Source organism: Catharus ustulatus, chromosome 4 (genome assembly GCF_009819885.2).
Source record: "Catharus ustulatus isolate bCatUst1 chromosome 4, bCatUst1.pri.v2, whole genome shotgun sequence".
Classification (NCBI taxonomy): Eukaryota; Metazoa; Chordata; class Aves; order Passeriformes; family Turdidae; genus Catharus; species Catharus ustulatus.
In genome coordinates this window covers 15,953,506-15,966,158 of record NC_046224.1, presented here as the reverse complement: position 1 = coordinate 15,966,158, position 12,653 = coordinate 15,953,506, and the positions used below count along the sequence as shown (strand labels likewise).

General features: G+C 43.2%; 1 protein-coding gene across 2 annotated transcripts in view; it reads right to left on the bottom strand.

Annotated features, from left to right (window-relative positions):
- The window catches only part of GRAMD4 (GRAM domain containing 4), a 75,273-nt gene extending 62,662 nt beyond the window's left edge, over window positions 1-12,611 (bottom strand). The window contains exon 1 of one of the 2 annotated variants that reach the window (XM_033058540.1): window positions 12,513-12,611. In XM_033058540.1, the coding sequence (XP_032914431.1) occupies window positions 12,513-12,541 (29 nt within the window). In that variant the 5' untranslated portion in view covers window positions 12,542-12,611. Of the gene's footprint in view, window positions 1-11,462; window positions 11,729-12,512 lie in introns of those variants that run through there. The other variant, XM_033058539.2, reaches the window with a different exon arrangement.
- Between the last annotated feature and the right edge of the window lie 42 nt (window positions 12,612-12,653).

Genomic DNA, 12,653 nt, shown 5'->3' with positions numbered 1-12,653 from the left:
TCCCAAATTTTATTAGTTGACAAAACCTATTTCATTTTGCAACCCAAACCAAAATAACCTGTCACTCAAGACACCCAACAGTGCTGGAAACAAGCTCCAGCCAGCAATCATAACCCACTCATCTTCACACACACACAGAGCAGCTGAGCTCCCCACCTTCAGCAGCCTGGGGCACACGCGTGGCTGCTGCAGCAACAGGGACAAAAGCTGGAGATGCATGGCCACATTCTATGAGCAATTTTGAGGTTTCCTTAAACCATTAATAGAGTCAAGGAAAACCGAAGAAAAAATTCTGTAACTTCAAGGAAACACAGACCTTGTGCTTTACCTAAGTCTGTGAGGAAAGTACAAAGCCTCTTCCAAACAATAAACCCAACAACTGAGGTTATTACCATAAGCTTGCCCAGTTCATACTAATTTGGCCATATTCGTAAAAAATTAAGGTTTTAATGGTGCCTCTCATATTCTATTGCCTCATAACTGCAAATGACAAAAAGTTATGCATAGAGTCAACAACTACATTTCTGAAGTTGCTTGAAGCAACTGGAACAAGATTATCTTAGAGAAAGTCTTTATTTTTAAAGCAGGGCATATTAACCAACTCAGCTCCACTTCTTTGCAAAGGGGGGGCCTGCTGTTAGCACTATCACCAAAGTATACACATATGCTAAGTGGCATTTCTCCCAAGAGAAGCCAGCTTCTCTTTGAAACAGCTGTATTAGCAAGTTTTCCACCAAGTTTCAACATGAGATGCACTGAACACATGGAAAAGGAAAAATAAATCTCCGCCAGATTGGTCCATTTAATCCCAAACATGGGGTAACACATGAATCCATCCAATGGTGTCTGCACTTCATGGATCAGCTTTTTGGTTTATTAACCAAGCCTGTAAAAGCACTCCAAATTACCAACCTTTTTGCATCCTCTATTACAAAAAACCCCCAGTACTTTCTTGTCTCAAAATGTCACAGATACAACGCAAAGCCTGTCAGGCTGCTAAAATAATCCAAACCAAATGACAGCAAATAGCAACCTGGCACATGTTGAGCCTTCAGACTCAAAATAGATTTAAATTAACACAAAGATAGCAGGGAAGAGTTTAGTAACAAAGTGAAGAAACCAAGGAAGAAGAAATGAGATTATACCAGTCATCATTTCAATCAGACCAAACAAGTTAAAAGCCAGCTAGAGGATGGCATTTACGTCTACCTCTAAGGCTGGGATGAGGGCCAGAATTACACTCCTTGATCTGACTTATTTATGCCATGCTGACACTTCAGCTGGCAATGATAAAGGCCCAAAGGTCAAAGTACTGTGAGGCAAAAGCCGTGTACACCCAGTGCATCTTGCCAAGCAGTCATGTCTGGGGTGGGGAAGCAAGGAGCCACACACATTCCTTGCACCCACCCAACCACCTGCACCTTAAAACCACCTGAGCTGTGCCCATTTCAGTTTCCTCACGACACAAAGGAGATTTCTGCAGAGACCACTCCTCTCTTCATCCAACCACACCCGCAAAATGGTGTGTTTTCCCAAGACAAAGCCAGAGAGAAGCCAGTGGTGCCTCATGTTAAAACTGAGAGACCAGGGCACCAGCTGAAGCCCAGAGACCACCCACAGACCTCCCAACTTGGAAAATTCCCTAAAGAATGTGGGGATGGAGAATAAACAAAGGCAGAGAGTGACATTTTTGCCACTTCTGTCAGTGTCTAAACTGGGACTGCTTCCAGCTCTTATTCTCAATTACTCAAATAATATTCACATATTTAAATCTTGGAATTTTAAAACCTAAACCATAGATTTCACTTTTCAAGAAGAATCCCAAAAGTTGAATTACAAGTCAGGCTCAAATTCCAGTATAGGGATATCAAGCCTTTTGTTTATACTACACAAATATTTTAACAGATACAGTCTCTCAAAGTCATGGAAACTTGGAAATCTGAGACTTTTTGCATTAATGTCAGAAGTATCCTCAAGATTGCAGAATATCATGGAACCACCAGCTAGCACTGAACTCCCACTAACCTCTGATTTGCTTACATGATTGGCATAAAAGTTTAAAAAAAAGAAAAGAAAAATGAAAAAGTTACACCACAATATTCTTGAATATTTTAGGGACCTTCAGAACAAAACACGCTCAAAAGTAAACTACAAAACATAAAATTTGGTGAAGGGAAAGAAAAAGGAAAAGAAAGATGATGTCTTCGGATTTCTTTGTTGTAGATATCTGGAGCCTCCATCCAGCTGCAGGATCTAGGTAGACAGACTTAACTTGAGCAGGGACTTGGATGGCTGGAAATGGGAGTCTGCTCTAAACAATACCTCAGTTTTGGAAGAAGAGTTGACAAGTAACAGGGACTGGCTGCCTTTAGGGTGGAAAGAAAAGTTGTAAATACACAATGAAGGGACGGTTCATCTTCTGTGGGTACCCCTGCCAAATCCTTCTATTTATTGGATAGCACAAAAGCTTCAGAAACTGAGTAGCAGTTTTAATCAGGGACTGTTCTAGCTTTTAAGTGCTGCACTCACCTTTGATGTCCCCACAGTATACCAGCTTTTCAAAAGATGTATCGCAACAAGCAAAATAAAAACCTCTCCTTACTAAAACCCTTCCTTCAGAAGGGGAAGGCACACAACCCAGAGACATGAAAGCAAGTTTTTCCAAATTAGAAGACTGTTTTCTAGTAAGTGCAAAGGTTTCTGAGCGCCCAGGAATCACAACTGACATTGAGATCAGAAAGTTGGGTCTGATTTGTACACAACCAGCACTAAGAACTTTGAACAAGAACACACATATGTACAGAAAAAAAAAAAGTCTTTGGATTTGGTATATAGTTAATGAGCCTGACAAGTTCTTCTTGTCTTGGTCTGACAAGAAGAGGTCAGACCACTTCATACTGGCACTCTTACACAAGTGTGCACACTGAACTATAATCACATTGCTAGTTATAACTGCATTTCTCAAAATAATTTTTACTTAAAAGTTGAATCTACTAGTAAGTCAGTCCTTATTTAAAAATAAAAATAAGCTATTCTAACGGTCAACTTGTAAGAAAAAAAACCTGGATGCTTGTAGCAAATCTGCTTCAAGAGTTTGTGTCTGGTGCTTCCTCCGTGGTTCAGAAACATCAGCAATGCATCGGTTTCCTAAACACAGTTTGCCATGTCCCATTTCAGATAATGAGCAATCTGTGGTTGTTCAGTCATCTTCAAGGTCAAACCCCTTCATATGTTTCCAGGAAGCATACGTGTCTTTAACCAGTTTTTCTTCTGACTTTTACAAGAATGCAGTATTAACTCATAGCAATGAAACCACTGATTTTAAAAGTTCTAGAAAACATCACTCTGCTAACTACCAACACTTAGTTCTCTACTGGAGCTTTTGAAGTGAGAAGAGGAAGCAAAAAAAACCAAGGAAATAGGTATGGGTTTTGTGTCAGTCTGTGTAGTGTTTTCTAAACTCATCTAACACAATTGTACAAGAGATGTAAATATTTCGTGTGCAAATATGCACGTGAACTATTTTGTTCAGTTAATGAGGTCTGCTGTACTTTCATATTAGCTCTCAGATGTTATTATGAACTTTTAACCAGATGAGAAGAAAGCCTCCTTCAGGGTAAAACAAACAGCTATAGTTTGCTTCAGACAATAAGGAATACAAACTGCATGAAGGATTTTCCATGATTTAACTGTCACCAACAACAGACTAATGAGTCACAGACAACAGCTTAATACTTAGAGCTTATTGCTACAGAAAAAAGTATTTATGCAATTTCGAAGTATTAACAACAAAACACAAGATGAGTTTTGAATAGATCCCTGTAGTGTCTCAAACCAGGTTAGTTGTACACATCTGAGTGAAACTCAAAGTGGACACTGGACACAGGCTTGCACTGCACCAGGAAAACCAGACTGGAAACATCAGCCATTGTTTTGTACTCAAAAAGCATATACTGTCCCTGCTCTCCTTTAACAGAGGACTGCAAGGGCCAGAGAGCTTCACCAAGCAAATTCAAACTGCTAAACAAAGTAAATTCCACATTCCTCTTGTAAAATATTTCAATAAATGGTATTTGTGCTTCACTTATTTTGAAGAAGGATAAGTGATCCAGCATTAGAGGGAATTTGTTGGCAGAGTCCTCAGCCTGGGGAAAGATTGCTACTGGAAGAAACAGAAAAGAAGCAGAAGTAGATTTACAAAAAGCGTATTTGCTGCAAAAATACTGCCTAATATAGTTTCCTGGGGAAGTCAGAACTATCCCCCTTTGACTAGTTATCCCCATGACTGAGAGTAAAAAGAGCTGTTGAGTGCATGTACAATCATCAGTCCCATAAGCAACTCTGCCAGGGAGGGAAAACAAAGTTTTTCAAAATAGGCTGAGACTCTTAAGTATCAAAACCTTTTGTATGCAGAATATTTCTTCCAAATAGAAAAAAAGCTTGCTCCAGATAATCTGGAAGAGAACAGAATTCTCATTTCTGCAGTGTTTTGAAAACTCTTGACATTAGTTTTATTTACTGCAAGTTTCCAGGGAGCTCTTACATCTGAAGAAAATCTTGCAAGGACACCTTGTAGCAGCTGGGAGTTCTCCTAAAGGATCAACATGTCCAACCACACTGTTCAGGGCTGGTTGGGAAAGGCATTCCCTACTGCACAACCACAGCTGATCCCCACAGAGCTGCTGAGACCGTGCAGGGTTTTACACAAAACCAAGCCACTCCACATTTTTGTACAAAAAGTGATCTCAGACACTTGGGAGTTATCTTCTGGGTTACTCTGTAGATTAGCTTTTAAAGGAGCATGAGATATTGGATAAAAGCACTGTAGAAGTACAAAGAATTAAAAACTTAATCTAACTGCAATAACACCTGCACATGGTTTAATGCTTTGGAAAGTCAGACTACATAAAGAATATATTCAGATAGACTGCCCTTCTTCCTACTCCTTCCAATGATCCTTGTAGGGTGATGCAAGACTTACCAGTCTACGGAGATGGTTTTTACTATTATCTGATGATCCCATCAGCCCAAAGACACCCTAGAGTAAGTCTCATTACGATGTTTTTTTTGCTGCTTCCAAGTTCCACATTTCACAGCTATCTTTGCTCCACACAAACAGGATGGCAGCTGCTGGGAATCAAACATCTCACCTAAAGATATCAAGGTACAGGCAGGGAACTTCAGCACTACTCCCTGTCTCACAAGGGAAAAGGTGAGCAAGAGAGAAGATGCACAAAGCTCCTAACACAAAAATGAGTTCGGAGACAGGATTGTGGATTACAGATCATCATGGACTTGATTTGAATCAGGTAAAGGTTGTGTTCTATCACGGCCATGTAACTGCAAGGAATATCACATTGAAGGTATATAGCATTTCATCTTTGGTTGCTTAAAAAGTTGCTTTTTTTCCTGTTCCAACCTGGTGTCTCGTTGCAATACTTGTGCATTTCACAAAATGCTCAAGAGCCCAGGTTACTGCTCCCTGCACTCCCAGAATGGGGTTATAGTTCTTCTCAGACTGGTCCCTGCTGCCAAGATCTCAAAGGCTCAAATTGGACATCCCATTCTCTCCAGACAATGCAAAAAGCATAAACTCACCCATTTTCTGGGTTATCCCTGGAACAAAATCTGACACTGGCAGTGGTCCCACTACCACAAAAGTGTCATGGGAAGCAGCTTTATCCAAAGCACACAACCATACAGTTCCCTGGATTCTGATCTGAAGCAAATTACAGTAAATTGCAGGGTTTAGACACCTTCATCAGTCCTAACATAACTAGATGGGTCCCTGAAGCTGTACAGCTACCGACATCACCTGGCTCTAAAAAACAACATGAAAAGAAAGATATCCTCATCAGGCTTGTAATGCAGCAGCAGGGACTACTCAAGGTGATGTCCAAAAAACACCTGCATTTCAAGAGATTCTTCTCCAGTCACCTCATGTTTCCCCACCCCTATGGCTGTGACACTCCTGGAAAACTGCTGACAGCTAGAAATCTGCACACCTCTCTGTAGCCCTATGACACTTCCCCAGGAACTACAACATGCTTTTAACCTTGAGAAGTGCAGCAAGGTATTTTAAAGCAGCTATTGTGCACACCTGGGAATGCAGAAAAGAGATCCAGAGAGAAAAAAAGAAAAACATGTAAACCATTTTCTGAATGTAGAAGGAATGTGGCACCTCAGGTAGTAAAATACATAGTGAGAGGCTGGAGGACTTTTTTCTGAAGGTACCTCTAAAGCTAAAATTATCTTAAGAAGTTAGCTTTTTCATATACTTTTCTAACTTAAGAAGTCAGTTTTCAAAATTTAAGCTAATGATAAACTTTAGTTTACGAATTAAACCCTGCCTTGAGAGCATCTAAAGATGTTTGTGTATCCTTCACTGAAAAACCTGGCACCAATTTTCAATCTCTGAAAATTGGTTGGTTTCCAAACCAGTGAATTTGATGTGTTCTGAATGTCAGTAACCCTGATACCTGACATAAATATTGAAGGAACAAGTGGCTTTTACAACATGGTAAAATGCCAAGCATTAGTAATGCAAGATACCAATACAAACTGCTGATAGCCCTGTCAAGAGATCTGGTTAAGACAGTTTTAGCAGCTGGAAACTAACTGCACTCAGTCATTAATTGCACCCATCAGGCCAGCATGAAGTGTATGGTTTTGTTCTTTCCAATTAAGGTAAGTACAGCCCTCTCATGTTGTGAAGTTACCTTTGGGAGGGATATTAAGAAAATTTGAAAGGTGCCTATTAACCATTATATTTGGATATAGAGAAGGCAAGCAACTACCAACTGCTTTTTCCATATAGTTTTACTATATTCTTTAAGACCCTTCAAAAAATACTAACCACACATACCTACATTAACAGAAGGGCACACTTAATGGTAAAGAAATGAGCATCCCCTCTCAAGGAGTTTGATGCAAAACCCAAGGATAAAGCGATATTTTGTGCTTTATGGCTTCTTCTTGTTCTTCTCTCTCCCTCCTGTCCATGTGTTAGCAGCATTACACCAACATCTTTATTCTCCACCTAGAAGTGTTCAGTTAAAAATAGAAACCCCATTGACCTAAAAATAAAGCCCCTGTTTACAAATTCCGCATTTAACATCAGTTACAGAATTACCCACATACGTACACAGCATCCAAACTTTCCTTGGTTTTGTCTGCAGACAGCTGCTCACCTCCAGGCTCATCTCTGGGGAAATGCAGTTATGCAGGAGGTGCAGGTCAGCCCCAGCAGAGCACAAGGGCGGCTGCTGGAGAACCAAACCAGCCCACTGCAGGAATGTGCCCTCACTAATGTGAGTACACATTCATTATAAGCTGCAATGAGCTCTGTTTCAGACACGAGTCTGTACCAACACACCCCAAAAACACATGTCCCCATGTGACTCAGCATCCAATGGTTACGCTTATTAGGCGTGCGCAGCCAGCAAACATAGTCATAAATCCCTTAATCACAGGTCAAAAGAGTTGTCAAAGCCTGCACTGGTGGGATCAGCAAAGTGCTGAAGTGTTTTAAACAAGGAACATCAGCTCCTATGGAAAGGCAAAATATTCAGAAGCTGCATCAGTGATTTACAGGACCAAAGTGATCTCTTCATCCAAAATAAAACATATCCACAATTTACTTTAGAAGTTTCTTATTTTTAAAGCATACTGGGAAACATGAGGACACAACCGCAGTATTGTGCCCAGTTCTGAAGGCCCCAGCACAAGAGATACATGAACATACTGGACGTAGTCCAAAGGGACTGGAGCATCTCTCCTGTGAGGAAAGGCTGGGAGAGCTGTTCAGCTTGGAGAAGAGAAGGCTCGAGGGGAGGATTTTATAAATGTATACAAAAATCTGAAGGGAGGGTGGAGAGAGGACAGAGGTGGGCTCTGCTCAGTGGTGCCCAGTGACAGAAGCAGAGTTAACAGGCACAAACTGAAACATAGAAATTCTCTCTGAACATCACAAAACACTTTTTTACTGTGGAGGTGACTGAGAACTTGCACAGGCTGCCCAGGAAGGTTGTGGAGCCTCCACCCTTGGAGATACTCAAAAGCCATCTGGACTTATCTCTGAGCAACCTGCTTTAGGTGGCTCTGCTTGAGTCAAGGGTTGGATCAGGTATTCCCAGAGGTCCCTTCTAACCTCAGTCATTCCATGATTCTGTGAAATAAAAAGACAAGTTCTCTTCAATTATTGATGAGACACCTAGAACAAGCTTCATCTAACATGTATCTACAGGTGAAGTGTTCTTCATGGACCATCACAGAAAACTTTCTGCATTAACCTGGGGTTTATAGGAAGCTGTAACTAAACAGAATTTCAGTTTTTATTAAAATGCAAATTAGTTTTTAACCTTAAAGTCAATTTTAAGTATTCTCAAGGCATGTTTAGAGAATACCTCCTGTAGAGTATTTTTCGTCATTAACACAGGCAAATATTAAACATATATAGTGACCCAAGATGCAAATAGAAAGAGCATCTTTCAATGCAAGTGAACAAGCTGTGAATCTTTATCTTCCATTATCCTCAGAAGCAAAAAATAACCCCGCATTTTCAATCATTTAAGTACCTTTGAAGATCTGGTCTTGTAAGCCATGGAATTAAATTTACTGCACCCAGAGCATGCACCAGGAGAAAGGATTGGGTGTTCAAGAGAGAAGGGGAAACACAGCAAGAGTGCTCCCACCCACAAATACAGTATTTCTGATTTGCATCTGATAACTGTTCTTTCGGTTTAGTCAAGACAAGAAGATATACTGTGCAAATGAAACCATACTATTAAGGTGAAGAAAAGCATCCAGAACCTACTCTCTCTGAAGACTGCAGAGCCTGTTAATATTTATGAAGTCTGAAGTAGCTTCAAAGACTCTTTACTTCATTTTCTTATGTCACAACAAAAAGCAGCACTAAGTCATTAAATTTTAAGGGGAGTTCACAACTAAACTCTTTTAGTAAATTCTGACCTCTAGGAAAAGGCCTAACTTCTTTGGTTTATGAGTGTGTGTCCTATAGCAACAGCAATGAACATAAGGTGCAAAGAGGAAACTTGCATGTTCAGAAACTTCAAAGACCAAAACACATAAAAACCTCAAAGCACCCAACATTACAACTGAAGCACTGCATTTGTTGTCTGTATTTCTGTGTACAGATTATTTAATGGATTAACCTGCCAGGTTAAGGGCAGTGGGCAGAAAGAAAATGTGTTTTGAAAAAACCTGATTAAGCACTTACTGTGCAAAGCTTTCCCTCTGATCAAACTCTGTGCCATAAAAATATCACATGAGAGAAAGTGATCTCTCCTCCTAGCATGGATGCTACCATGCAGATATTCTTTAGCTGCAAAAAAGTCTGTGTAGGAAAGAAATAGAACTAGCGTTACAGGACAAAGCTAGAAAATTGTGTACTTTATTTGGGCCTGACACAGGTTTGGACAAGAGATCCTCCAATTCAAGATAACAGAATTCTCTGAACATAATAGTGGAGTATTTTGGTTATAGTCAGGGCTTTCAGGACTTTGGAGTTAGAGAGTATCGCTGCTAAGCCAGACAAATACTGGTAGTAACAAGAGGGAGGAAGAGACCACAACAAAACATTGAATACCTATATAACTTTAACCCCAAAAAAATCAGTAAGGTATATGTTGCCCTTGACTCAAGCCTTCCTGAACAGTATTTATTACCCACACCTATAAAAAATGAAACATCAGGAAATGTGGTCTATTAATCCTTAAATAAAAAATTATTCATTGTAAAGTTGTTAATGGGGCCATATGTTATACAAAACACAGACTCGTGTTCAAGAGTCCCTACAGATTTGGTGGTGATACAGTCAAAAAATAAAAACAAGAAGAAATGGGATCTTTGTTATTCTTCCAACAGATCTGTCATCACTTTGGGGGTTAAAGAGTTAATGCCTCTCCCTAGCTTTGAAGTCTCTGTATTAAGGATTGAATACCCAAGTACCAGGATGATGCTGAAGACACATCACATATATGTAGTATCACATATGTGTGTTTCACATGTATCCACAGACCACGTTTCATACCCAGGACCTATACCTGACCTTTAACAGAAGCACTAACACATCTCAGACACTGCAAGGGTCCCCTTGCCAAAATAAAGTATTACAGCTGGGGTTTTTTTTCCCCAGGTCTCAAACAACACTGAATCTCTTCAGTACGTAATACTGCTCCAGCCATTCATTCTTATAATGAACTTCTATTCTTATAACCTTTCAGTATCTCTCACGGGAAGAGAAGGGGTAGGGGCAGGGAACAGCTTCTGCTGTAAATCACTGGGAATTAGTTTCCAGATGGAAAGACAGCAGGGCTGCCAGTCAGCCTCTGATTTTGCCTTCTCATTTGGGATCTCCCTCTATCAGTCTCTTTATAACCAGGTCCCAAGAAAGAGCAGAGCCAGGACAGGCTTTTCCCAGCTGCTGCCCTTAATCCTTACCCCCCACAGGTACTGATGTCAGGTCACCAGGACACAGCAATGCTGGCAAGGCACCAGGCAGGAGGTCAAAGCCTGGGTGATGCCCTCACTCAGAGCAGAAGCTGTACCATGACAAGGAGTGGCACACATACATCCAAATAGCAGCAGCCAACCCCAGGCTGCTCGAGAGCCACCCCCTGACCAAGGACACGCAGAGCAGATCGCATCTCAAAAGTACCACAGATAAATGAGAACAAAAACCAAAACCAAACCCATCGGTCTGACACCTGAACTCACGTTAGTCCCGCCTACCACCATCTGAAACCAGCTCCAAGAGCTTACCTGCAGAGCAGGATGCACGACATGGCTCATTTCAGTTCAGTCTGGCATCTCACCCCAAACCCACCTTTATTAGGGCAGAGGGATGAGCCAAACATTCTTGTGGCCACCATATGAAAAAGAGTGAAACATAACTCAGGCTTTCATGGAATTTTGCACAATTCCGTGCCATAACAACATCAATTTTGGATTTTATCAGTTTCAGAGCTAACAGCTTAACTGTCAGCCTCCAAAGAACAGACTAGGACTAAAAAAAGCCCTCCCTTTCTGAATAACTAGATGTGGTATTTGATAACTAAATACAGCATTTAAAAAAAGTAGTCAAGTTCACACTTCTAATTCTGTGGAATGAAACTATCACATGTTAAAAGCAAAGGCAGGATACTGCCAGATAATGCAAAGCACAGGGACCTAAGAGTCCTACTTTATTAAATATTTCCTCTCGCCACCCACATCTCAACCACCACTGGAAATGTGATATCGAGAACTTCTCCATCATTCATTCCATAACCACACAAGCTTAACAGCACCACATCTACTCATCTAAAACTCCTGACCAGCAGCTAAAAGGCGAGACACAAAAACAGGACAAAAAGCTGTCATTTCCCATTTGCCCCGTTTGTGCACACAAGCCCGGTGACGACCAACAGGAGCACGCAGAAGACCACAAAATCTACGCATACCTATTGACCTGTCTGAAGGAGTCCAGGCTGACCGCCTGAATTGCAAAACAGCCATTTACCATGCCATCCTCTCTGTCGCCTTGCGAGTAAGCTCTCCAGCAGCACTCCTGTGCTTCCACTGCTTCAACACTCCCGTGCCTCACTGCTCCACACCGAGATGCATCCAGACACTGCATGCTCTGAGGAACCATCGCTGGCTGCTGTTTACCATGGACGTGTGGCTAGCCCTGAGCTCGGCCAGGCACAGCCACCGCTCGGGAACCAAACCTCACGGCAGAACCTGCATTCCCAGCTCTTGCTGCTAAATCGGATGGCACCCAGCTGCCACCCCGGCCGGGGGCGGGAGGAGTGAAGGAGGGTGTGACGCACTCGCACTGCTGCTCCTCGCCAAGGGAGATCCCTGCCCTGCCGGGGAACACCGCCGAGCAGAGCCAAGGGAGCCACGGGCACCGGCAGCCACCGCACCGTGCCCAGGACAACAGCTGGGGAGCCCGGATAGCTCGGGCTGCGTGTGCACACAAGGAGATGACCTTTACCGGGCTCCCCGCCGCCCCACGCGCTCTGTTTACTACAGCCGGTGCCTCCCGGCTGGTGGCGGCGGTGCCACCGCCTGTCCCCGCAGCCCAGGGCGGCTCCTCCATGCCGGAGGGGCGCGGGGAGGAGAAGAGGCCAGTGCTCCGCGCGGGCGGCGGGCAGGGACAGGCGGCACCCTGCGCACGGGGACAGCGTCCGGCCCGCCGCAACCGCCCGGGCAGCCGGGCCACCGGCCCGACCTCCGCTGGCTGCCCCGCAGCCTCCCGGTCCGCCCCCAGCCCCGGGAGAGCCGAACAAAAGGGAACGGAGGCACCAAAACACAGCAACCCCCTCCCGAGGGTCCCCGTCCGAGGGAGGCGAGACACACTGTGCCCCGAACGGAACCCTGCCCCAGCGAGGTGGCACTGGGCTCCAATGTAAAGGCATGGGCACAAAAAAAAAAAATTACTATTATTATCATTATTATTATTATTACTATTATTATTATTCCTCCGAGACGGCCAGCACGGCACTCACCCTGCTCGGAAATCGGAGCAAACTCTCATTCACGCTCCCCGCCGTGCCCAGGCCTCCGGAGGCAGGCGACGCCCCGAGAGCCGCCGGCCGCTGAGCCGAGCCGGGCCGGGCCGGGCCGGGCGCCGCCGGGGCCGCGCGCGC